The sequence below is a fragment of the Pistacia vera genome, unplaced genomic scaffold (genome assembly GCF_008641045.1).
Source record: "Pistacia vera cultivar Batoury unplaced genomic scaffold, PisVer_v2 Contig1150, whole genome shotgun sequence".
NCBI classification, from domain to species: domain Eukaryota; kingdom Viridiplantae; phylum Streptophyta; class Magnoliopsida; order Sapindales; family Anacardiaceae; genus Pistacia; species Pistacia vera.
The window spans coordinates 26854-38904 of record NW_022195194.1 but is presented as its reverse complement, the minus strand read 5'-3'; the positions used below and the strand labels follow the sequence as shown (position 1 = coordinate 38904).

At 38.7% G+C, this 12051-nt stretch overlaps 1 protein-coding gene across 1 annotated transcript; it reads left to right on the top strand.

The window, feature by feature from the left end:
- Positions 1-2219: 2219 nt before the first annotated feature.
- Positions 2220-3344, top strand: LOC116146719 (protein IRX15-LIKE-like). The gene has a single exon (XM_031432144.1). The coding sequence runs from the start codon at positions 2306-2308 to the stop codon at positions 3239-3241; it is 936 nt and encodes a 311-aa protein (XP_031288004.1). The 5' UTR covers positions 2220-2305; the 3' UTR covers positions 3242-3344.
- Positions 3345-12051: the final 8707 nt, after the last annotated feature.

Below are 12051 nucleotides of genomic sequence, written 5' to 3'. Positions count from 1 at the left end.
CGGCCAGATCTGGCCTTTTCCGGCCAGATCCGTGGTGGATCTGGCCGGAAAAGGCCACAGCGGTGAACTTCCGGCCATTTCTGGTCGGAAGTTTGGCCGTTGTACAGATTCCGGCTATCACCGACGGTGGTGGCCGGAATCTGACAAGTTGGGTTGATGGGGGTGTTTTTGTTAATTTTTAAACTTTTTTTTAGGGGGTATTTAGTGAAATTAATAACTTTATGGGGTTAAAATGTAATTTAAAAAAATAGGGTAATATTTTGAGAATATTGTACCAAACGCTATTTGAAAAATAGGATCCAGAATAGGGATAAAAATATTACACCAAACGCAGCCTTTTTTTTTTTTTAACTAAAAACAAAAAAGAAGATGGACGCCAGTCCATCTTATGTGGATGAAATGGAGGCCATCCACATAAGATGGACTGGCGTCCATATGGTTGTAAACATTTTTAAATTTCAACTTCAACTACATCTTTGTCACAACTTCTTTTATCAAGCTCTCGTTCTCTATCTCGTCTCTCTCCTTATCAACTATGTGGGTTTGATACCAAAACACTTGTCTCATGTCCCAGTAACTACAACAACGTTAATGTCAAGAGAAGACAACGTTACTGGTTCCATTCCTCCGACTCTTAGTAACTGTTCACAGCTTGTTTCACTCCACTTAAGCTTCAATTTTCTCTCTGGAACTATCCCTTCAAGCTTGGGGGCTCTGTCTAAGCTTCAGGATTTGAAGCTGTGGTTGAATAATCTCCATGGGGAGATCCCACAGGAGCTTGGTAACATTTAAACATTGCAGACATTGATTCTTGACTTCAACCAGTTGTCGGGACCAGTGCCTTCTGGTTTAAGCAACTGCACCAATTTGACCTGGATCTCATTGTCGAATAACCAGCTGAGTGGTGAGATTCCTCGGTGGCTTGGCAAGCTTTCGAACCTCGCGATTCTCAAGCTCAGTAACAACTCCTTTTATGGTAGCATCCTGCCGGAGCTGGGTGATTGTAGGAGCTCACTATTGTGCTTTCAAGCATCTCTACAGCTTGTAAGCAAATAGCTTCTTTGGTTTAGAGAGCCAGCATTTCCAACTTGACTAGCGTTCAAAGTGCTGTCAACGTTCAGGGGGAGGACCAGAAGAAGCTTGATGTTGTTTCAAATGAGGTGGTGTTCAAGGTGCTGTCAACGTTCAAGGGGAGGACCAGAAGAAGCTTAATGTTGTTTCAAATGAGGTTGGTAGGGCTTGCATTGGGAGTTAATCATCTTGGCTCAATATAATGAGTCAGACTCTACCCAAAGGTTCCGAATGCCCATTCGCAAAGCCATCTCCACCGTATGGTAGATTGCATAAAGTTTCACTTTCCAAATCTCTTTCCACTCAACCGTTTTCCAGAAAGCCCAAAGAAGATGGCCGAAAAAGTCCCATGCTATCGCAGCCGCAACAACCTCTATTGCTACTGAACTGTCTGTGTTCACTTTTGTTTCCGGAGGGTTCGAAGAAGAGTAAGATTCAGCCATTTATGGCTTAGCAGGGTGACCGTGCACTACCCAAAACGGAGTGCAAAAAGAGTCCATAACTCTCAGTTTAATTTGAGAGGAAACCGAATGCAGTCTCAGTTTGACTTCCTTTATAGGGACGGTCGTTCGCATAAGATGGACTGCCGTCCATCGTTTGTAATTTTTTTTTTTTTTAAAAAATTACTTTTTATAGACCCTCGTTCATTCCATTATGAACGGTCGTCCAGGAGTATGAACGACAGTCCAAAACCGTTGGACGACCGTCTATTTAAGTCAGTGTTCTATCGTCTAACGTGACGACATCCACGTATTTTGGTGTAATTGTTCGGTACCAATCTACCGGTGGATATAACATTTTTGTTCATTATATCCCCATATCCATCCATTAATTAATATTCACCTTATTTCCATACTGTTCCAACATCTTTCATTTTATCCAGCCTCCTCCATAATTTCACTTTAAATCATATACTATATGTTTGTCCTTATGTTCACATAATCATTTAATTTAATAACTTGTGAATCTCCTAAATAAATGGGATAGAATTTTATCTATAATAATAATTAAAAAAAAAAAAAGAATTTGTCCCACTATTTACACAAAAATTCCGGGGGCCCCCCACATGTCCATTCTTTAACATCACCCCCATGCCTTTCACCCTTCCTCCTTGGTCTTGGTGTAGTTGTCTCAATCTCCTCCGTGATTCCTCTCTGTCCTCTCACTCTTCATTTCCACAAAATTAAAAAAACTAATCACTCTCACTCTTCTTCGTTTTCAACATCGATCAATCATGAAGAGCAACACGAACACGAAGCTGATTCTCCTCCACCCTTCCATCCATAAACCCTCCTCCGCTCACCACCACCGCTTTTACCTTCTCTTCTTCATCGCTTTCTTCACCTTAGTCTTCACTCTCACTTTCTTCACCACCGCCCTCAACCCCGCCGCCTCCACCAATATATTGACGTCTGCCACGAGCTCCGGCAGCCTTCCGTCAACCATCACCACCGCCCTCCTCCACTACACCTCCACCTCTAACTCCACCATGTCTCCAGCCGAGCTTACCTCCATTGCCAACACGCTCTCAACCTGTTCTCCCTCTTGTAACTTCCTCATTTTCGGTCTCACCCACGAGTCCCTCCTCTGGAAGTCTCTAAACTTCCAAGGCCACACGATCTTTCTCGACGAAAGCGAGTTCTTAGTCCAATCTTTTGAGAAAAACCATCCGGATGTCGAGATTTACGATGTTCAATATGTCACCAAGGTCAAGGAAATGAGACAACTTTTGTCGTTTGCGAGAGGTCATGTGAGAGACGAGTGCAGGCCAGTTCAAAATCTTCTATTTTCTGACTGCAAATTGGGAATCAACGACATGCCGAATCATCTATATGACATCGATTGGGATGTAATTTTAGTGGATGGTCCACGTGGCTACAACTCGGCCGCTCCAGGGAGGATGGCTCCGATATATTCGGCGGCTGTAATGGCGAGAAGCAGGAGGGGAAAGGAGAAGAGGACGCATGTGTTTGTGCATGACTTTGATAGGGAAGTTGAGAAAGTTTACAGTGAAGAGTTCTTGTGTACAGAGAACTTGGTGGAGACTGTGGATTTATTGGGGCATTTTGTACTCGAGAAAATGGAGGAGAACAAGTTTGAGTTTTGCAGAAATTCAACATCGTCGTCATTACCATCATCATCAGAAGATGGCGATGATGATGATGAATGATTTAGATGAGAACTGAGATTATAATTGTATAATTACATACTTAATTTACCTTTTCTTTTTGCTTTTTTAATATAAGAGGTTAATTCAAGTGTAACTGTACATGTCTAAATTTTCATGTTTTGAAATTTAAAATTTGAATCTTTAAGAGACCCAAGTAAATATTTGAACAAAATCCCAAAAAAATCCAGAATCAAAGATTAAAAAATTCCTCATTTACTTTGGATCTTCTCAGCTACCAAACACGGTTTCGGTGACGGTAACGCTAGATGAGGATGGTTGTTAGAGAAGCATGAACTGAAATGAACATGCGGTAACTTGTGCATATCTTTCAAATTTTCTAAGATTTCGAATCTGGGGAACTGTTTATGGGTTTTCTGTACGCGCTTCAAAGCGTATGTAAAAAGACGCGTTCTGTTATTGGAATTGAAGCGCGTTTGTAGATGAAGAAGATTCTTAGAAGTAGTGGGATTGGTGAGTGGAGAGAAGATCATGCGAGGCAGGGTCGGGAAGGATTTTGTTTGGACATATTTAAATCCGGCTTTAATTTATGTTCACGTGATCCACGTGAGTAAAAAGCGTACGTTTCGCCGTTTCGGCCAGGGAGGGGAAAAGCTCTGTTTCACCTGTCGGTGCCTTTCATTTTCAAGTGTTGATGCAACAGTCTCTTTTGAGAAATATCACATTTAATTTAACCCCCCTTTATTTATTATTATTATTTTTTTTTTAAAGATAAAGAAGTTCTGTTCTGACGGAGTGCCTCTTGCCACTTGGAGCTTTTGGTTGGAGGATCGTTATCGTATTCTACGTATGTTCAATGTTGAATAACAATTTATGTAGAAGTCTTGGGGTCTTTTCGGAGTTTTTTTTTTTTTTTTTTTTCACCGGTTTTAATGGATTTTTAATTAAACTATTTTTGAGGTATTTAAAAAATATTATTTGTTTGATTTTTATGTACTAGTTTTAACGGGTTCAAAAACCTATCCACTACAAAATCATCTCAATTATATTAAAAAAAAAATTTAACTATATTATGCTCGTCTCCAACTATATTAAATATAAAATAATTTTAGACAATTATAAAAAAATTATTAAAATCTCATTTCTAGATGGTTTTTTAGAGAATTAGGACTACAATTTTTCAATCATTCCAGATGCTGCAAAAAAAATGGTAAAGAAGTATAAAAGACTTTATTAAATCTGAAGTTACAAAATGCTAATAAATAAAAAACAAATAAAGAACCGTTACCTTGTAATTGAAAAAATAAAACTCTAAATTGGGGTATTTTTATGGATATATATGTAAATTTATTATTTTAAAAAATTATTAAAACCACTAGAAATTAAACTTTCAAATACAGATTGGATGTTTTAAAAACTATTACTAAAAATTTCTTAAAACTATTACAATAATTTACCCTCAAAATTACTACAATAGTTTAATCTCATAAACGCTATCATCAAACTCCTAAGGGACTCCTAAGGGATTTAATGAACCAGGCTGTATAATGTGAATGATGTTCTTGGAATTTATAGGAACAGGCTGATTCAATCAGGTTTCTGTAAGGATACGATAGAGACGCTGCAACTACTTTTGATTACTGATTTTTACACTTTGTAATAAGAAAATGACAAAAACAACCCATGTAATGTAATAAATAAGAATTATGTACTAGGAATGACAACAGTGGACATTAAGGCCCTTTGTTTCAATATTATACCTCTATCTTATTCTACTACTATATCCTAAAAATAAAAAAATGTGTTTGTCTCAATATTCTCAAAATCCTATTTTACTTTATTCATCTCACAAAACATTAATAATTACTTTTTTCGATAACCTAATTTTACATTTTTCAAAATACTATTATAAAAATTATCAAATAATGAACTAAATGAAACCTAAATATATGATATTTTCATCATCAACTATTTACGATAAGATTTCTTATATACTAGCATTGATTTCTTAACCACCATTTGGTGATCGAATGGTTAACTATGATTTTTAGGTGTATTACTAAAGAGATTCTAAGTTCGATTCACCTTGATTATTAATAGATGTGTTAATAGGAGTAATCATTAGAGGCTTACTCGATCGTTAACTTCAGGGTTTCAAAAAATTAGTTAAAATGCATTAAAATTAGCTCAGACATCTTGATTAAAAAAAAAAAAAAAAAAAAAAAACCATTGATTAGTTATGTAATATGTGATTAAAAAGTTAATGTATGTGAACTATAAGCTATTGTAAATACCTTGTTTAATTATACATACTTCAATTCCTTCTGAAAATCGTAAACCCAAATGATCGTTACCATTTTCAAATAACTCTATCTTGCTATATACTACTGCAATATGAAATCCACTTTCATTATCCGAAATTTTCAAATTTAAATTGTTTTTATCAGTTACTCACCTTAATTATATTATATCTGTTACCATTAAAGACCTCCATGAATTCAAATATAGGTCATTCATTTATTCTAAAATTCATCTACTTATATGAAAAATTTAATATCCCAATGAATTCAAAATTTATATCTGGTTTGTTGATTGCCTATTTCTCTGATTCTAGAATATAAATTTAAAGGGATATTATGAATATTGAAGGAAAATGTTATATGAAATTATAAGAAAAAAATAAAAATTTCAAAATAAGCAAAAAATGAGACAAAACTCTGGTAGTTACCATTAAATTTAACAGGAAAAAATTAAAGGACATAAATACCCCTACACTAATATATGAAAATCATATTTGTTTTAAGAAAAATTAATATGATTATAAAAATTAAAAGATTCAAAGTATTAAGATATGTTGATGCGAGATTTTTGACACCAATAATCGACACTGCGTAACGTTGATTGGTCAAGAGACATACATGATTATGGATAAAATGTAGAGTATGCAATGAGAGCTTTTTAAAGTGGTTCGGATGCTAAGGTAGAAGTCCTACGTCCATTGCTAATTGTATAGGATTGTGGGTCAGATCGCAACAGCGGACTGACTTACAAATGATTAGGGAAAAATAAATACAAAGCTACAAGAGAGAGAGAGAGGAGGATGAGAGACGAGAGAGAGAGAGAGCTAATCAGAGTGTAAATGGCCGAATCCCCTTAATGAAGGGGTCTTCCCCTTTTTATAGTGAGATGAGTGCAAATAAATATTAAATCCGTGGGTTGGTGTGAATGTCGGACATAAATCCGGCTTTACGTCACATTACCCACCTTCTAAGCTAATTTCACGCGATTTGGAGCAGGGAATGGACACGTGGAAGTAACAGCGTCTGGCCGGCCTGACGTGCGATTACCGTTCTGACGGGAGTAGGTCAACTCATCACGTGATTTCCCACGTCAGCCCTTGATTTCCCAAGCATAACACAAGTCCCCTAGTTTTAAGGTTTGAGGATCGAACCTTGGAAACTAACTATGCTGCGACTGGAGATTCTGATAATTTCGACCTGAATGAAAGAAGCTCGGGATAGGGTTTTTGCGAACACGACCTCGCACAAACCTCGCCCAAACAACCTGACAACCGTCGCCCAAGCGACTGACTTCATCGGGCGTTCCTTACTGCCTTAGAGATGGAGATTAATGAGGTCGTTTCTGCGCTGACAGGCACTCTGCGCGTGTCAGGCGTTTGCCAGGCGTATTAAATGTTTTGCGTGCGGACGCGCTACTGCTTTGACAGAGCATTAATTGCATGACACGCCCGAAACGACACCTTACACAGCAAAAATGCGGCGTGGGGCGCATTTAATGCGGAGAGAGAGAGAAACGTCGTTTTGATTCCGAGGGGCAGAAACCCGATTCGTAGTCCATATAAAAACCCAGATTTTCCAGATGAGGCCACCAGAATCCATTTGCTTTGAGCGAAAACTCTCTGCAAACCGGAAACCTTTCTTTTTCGATTGACATCTCTCCGATACCTGAAGCAAGAACCGTCCACCAAAAGGAAAGGTTTTTTCTTCCCTTTTCGCTGTCGTCAATGTCTCCTTGCGATCAGCTTTCCTACTTTCTCCCGACCAGATACTGCCCGAAGCGCCGTGATCGCAACGACGCAGTGCTACCAATGAATTTTCTATCCGGAGATACTTCTTCGCGAGGTTATAGAATCTGGTGAGGGAAACATCGTCCTAGCCTGTAATTCTTTCCATAGGCGGTCTGCGGGCGACAATCCAGTATAATGAGTGTTCGGATAGACTTTCGGGGGCATGAGCCACCTGTTGAGTTCCCTGTGGAAACGGTTGATATAGGATTGTAGGGATTCTCCCTTTCTTGCCTTATGTTACTGAGATAGCTCAAAGGCATCGAGAACTCCGATTTGCTTGGAAATGCCGTTGGAACGTCGTGCTCATCTGAGGCCACGAACTGATCGATCTGTTGGGAGCGACCTAACCACCGCTTGGCATGAGAAGTAGAGTCACGGCCAAACAACGGCCATTTTGGAAGATCCGAAACCGATAAAGCTCCATCAGGTCGTTGAACTCAACAAATGATCTTGCGGGTCATGGTTCCCATCAAAGGCCGCATGTCGGGCATTCTGAACCCTGGTAAGAGTGGAGCAGCTAACACTTCGGGAGAGAAGGGGGTGTAGAGGCGACTTGGGCTCGTCGTTTTGCTACTCTCTCAGTCTGTCTAGAGCTCGCTGCAGCTCCTCAATTTGTGGTAACGGAGCCAGTTGGGGATTGCTTTCACCCATGCGAGTCCGACCTCGGATTTATGGTCAGGAGAGTTCGGACGTCGTACTCCTTTCGCCTCGACCGGCACTTCGGTTGCTCTCGACACACGCTAGCAGAGGCGTGTGAAGGCGATGGATGGTGCGGGGTTTTTCACGACCCTCGCGGTGGTACGAACCGCCCCGCGAGGTGTGGGGACCACCGCATGATAGCCATCAAGATCGTTCTGCTGGCGGTGATAAGACTCGCCGTCCAGCACTTTTGCTTGGGTTCACCTGCGACGTGGCATGGGCAGCTCGGGATTTACTTTTCGTCGAGTCTAGCTTTGCCGGCACCCTGTCGGGCACGGTTTGTGTTCGCTGGCCCTTTGAGCGCGTTAGCTTGCTTTTTGCCACTTGCTTACCCTTACGTCTACGCGCTGCAGTGCTCGCGGCATGGGCTATTTCCCTTTGCCGCGCTTTCGCGCGACCTGCAGGCGTTTTTGGCGGTTGCACGCCCCAGTTGTTCTAGTGGCACGCCTTGGTCCAAACAGTCCAGTTTGGTTGACCGTCGGAAAGTGTGTCGAACCTCTCCAGGTAGTTTCTGATGGGGGGTCAAGCTGCGAAGCTGCTGGGATATCAGCAGCATGTTGTGGAACTGGAAGTTTTTGGAAGAGGTATCCCCTTGGGTCAGGCGAACCCCTTAACGTGTGATTGGCTTGCTCAGGTTCAGATTGGCGGGCCATTTGTGCTGTAGGACCATAGGTTAGAGATTCCCGATGAAGGATGAACACTAAATTTGGCCTCCTTCTAGCGCCAAACTGTTGTGCGAGATTTTTGACATCAACTAATCGACACGTGCGTAACGTTGATTGGTCAAGAGACACACGTGATTATGGATAAAATGTAGAGTAAATGCAATGAGAAGCTTTTTAAAGTGGTTCGGATGCTAGGTAGCAAGTCCTACGTCCACTGATAATTGCATTAGTATTGTGGGTCAGGTCGCACAACGGACTAACTTACAAATGATTAGGGAAAGTAAATACAAAGCTACAAGAGAGAGAGAGAGAGGAGAGAGAGAAAGAGAGCTAATTCAGAGTGTAAAATGGTCGAATCCCCTTAATGAAGGGGTCTTCCCTTTTTATAGTGAGATGAGTGCAATAATCATCATTAAATCCGTGGGTTGGTGTGAATGTTAGGACTAAACCAACTTTACGTCACATTGCCACCTTCTAAGCTGATTTCACGCGATTTGGAGCAGGGAATGGACACGTGGAAGCTCCACAGGTCTGGCAGGCCTGACGGTCGCTTACCGTTCTGAGGGAGCAGGTCACACTCCATACGTGATTCTCACGTCAGCCTTGATTTCTCAGGCATAGCAAGTATTAAAAGAATGAAAGTATAAAAATTGAAATAAAAAACCGTTGCTGTCGCATGTACGATTGGTGAGATCCAATGAAATGCCGTTTAAGTAGAGTTTGCCACAAACCAAAGGTTAACTTATGATGTTAAAGCTTACGAAAGTTTAATACTTAACGATAAGAAAAACAAAATTTGTTGCTACCTTAATCAAATATATCATAATACCAATTTCAATGACTTGAAAAATATATATTATTAATTAAAGACCAAGCCAACTAATATTAGCATGCCAAAAGTAAACAAAACCTTGACAAAATTGTGTCAAATAAGACATATTCATATGTGTGAATATATCAATCAGAACAATTTTTTTTTTAGTTTTAAAGGGACCATATAAAGACGCCACGAAAATAAATATAGCAAAAAATAAAATCAGAGTTGACCAATAATTGAGGGATGATTGTAATTTTTTTAAATATTGTTGATTGATGTAGCTGAGTTACGTACTAAGAAGAAACTAAATTGGACTAATTACTTAAAATAACTTTACCAAGAGGTAAATTCTAAATAAAATTTATGTCTTTGATGATCTAGCTGTGATTTCTGAATATCATATCCTCTAATAAATTCATCACAAAATCAGAATAGCAATACTTGATTGAATAAAAAAATGCAGTAAAAACTAAAATTTTTACTGAAAACTGACGAGATAAGTTTATTAATTGGTGCCAGGAAAATAAATGTAAAAATTAATATTTTGAGTGCCCACCTATAAATAGACTCTCTTCGCTATTTCTCTGTTATAATGATTCGAATAATATATTAAAATTTACACAACGAATTGATGTGTTTTAATATGATTCAAAGATCAAAACATAAAGATAAATAATAATTAATTTCTGTCATGAGATTGTATATATCTCATTACTTAGTTAATTTGATCAATTACCTTTTCCAAACTCTCAATGTTTGCATGGAGTCTTTTCCACAATAAATGGGATATACTGAGTGAGGACCACTCAAAGTCTTATTGATTGCATAACCAAATAAAAAAACATGCTTGATATTCTATTCAATCAAGTGACTTTGATAAAAATAACCATTTGCAATTTATTTAGTCTAAAACTCTGTTCCCAAAATGTCTCTTTGTTGAGGCCCAGATATTTAGTCTTATACTTTGAAGCAAGCAGGCTTAGAAAGACGTGGGAGCCCAATAAGATGAGCTTAAACCCAACCCCACCCTATAAAGCTAGAAGACAAATAAAATTGGCCACGAAGCAACAACTAATTAGAAGCAAGCAAGCTGATTAATCCGCAACGATCCTACACCACACTCCTTTCAATTTAGATCACTTCAAACATAAAAGCAGGCAATATTGATGATCTTTGTTGAAGGCCAAACTGGATGATACACATTCCTTCCACGACATCGGTTGATTGACAAAAGTTTCCTCCCTGTTGGTCCATATTACTTCACTCACATCAGCTGCGTTTTTAGTATATGGTGGACTTTGCTCGACCAATTGCGGCAAATTAACTGATTTTTCACCATGTTTGTAATCTTTGGATATTAAATTGGATTAATTACTATATATTTCCGTTCTCCCGCCATTTGATCATCTAAAACATATTTGCAGAGCTGCAAACTTATGTTAGGGTTCTCTTGGAAACTTAATTCCAGTAGCAGGAGTGAAGTAAGACTAGAGAAATAAAAGGAAACGAGCGACATGTTTGTAAGTGTTTTTTTTTTTTTTTAGAAGTCTTCCTATTACTACATTAATGGTTAGAATTATAATCCAACAGAAAGAACTTCAAGGTAATCTGTATCTCACAAGACTACTATAAGCGACTGAATTATTCATTAGTGTAACATTGCAAGGAATTATATTAATCGTTGAGGGGCATGGGCAAATTCTAGGGCGCATGAAGAACAATGCACACTCCGGAGCTGATCTTTGATCAGGAAGATTATGAATACAATTTCTTCTCACGTCAAGAACCCCATTCTCGATCAGCTTCATACATGTTAGGAAGTAATGAAATCTGACCGTTGATTGTAGATGACGTGTCAGGAGTTAGTTTTATTTCTGTTACAGTGCACATGCAAAATATATACAATGCGCATGTATATATAAAACACATGTATCATTAGTAATCATCATCAATAATACAGATCTAAATTTTCTCTCTCTTTTGTCTGTTTTTCCTGCGTTTTCTGTTAGTGTTCTAAGTTGGTATCAGAGCCATTGACAAAAGTCAAGAATGGCTGATATCTCTCAAAATCCTTCACCTCTTGATAAAACAGATAATAGTTCGAGCTCCAAACACACCTTTGATTCAAGTAATCCTATCAATTCTGCTACAGTGTCATCTTTAACATTGCCTGTAATTTCACCGAAACTAACGAGAGACAACCACCGCTTCAGGAAATCGTAGATTCTTTTTGCAGTAGGAGCTCACGACCTTGAAGAACATCTCACTGGTTTAATATCGTGTCTAGCTCCTTTCGTGAAAGCTTTATTAGACGGTACACAATCAGAGGTAATCAAAAAGCCTAATCCATAATACTTACTTTGGAAGAAAACTGACAAAATGTTAGTTAGCTGGCTGTTGTCATCAATTTCAGAATCTATGTTTGCCGTGATCTCTAAGTGTCAATTTGCTACTGATATTTGGCTGACATTAGAAAAAGAATTCTTGACTGAGTCTAGAGCTAAGACACCTCATGTTAAAAACCTCTTACAAACCACAAAGAAAGATGATATGAGTATACATGATTACTTCTTAAAGATGAAGA

What these genes read in the sequence shown, in the direction of transcription:
- LOC116146719 (XM_031432144.1), top strand. Translation starts at nt 2,306, where the DNA reads ATGAAGAGCAACACGAACACGAAGCTGATTCTCCTCCACCCTTCCATC.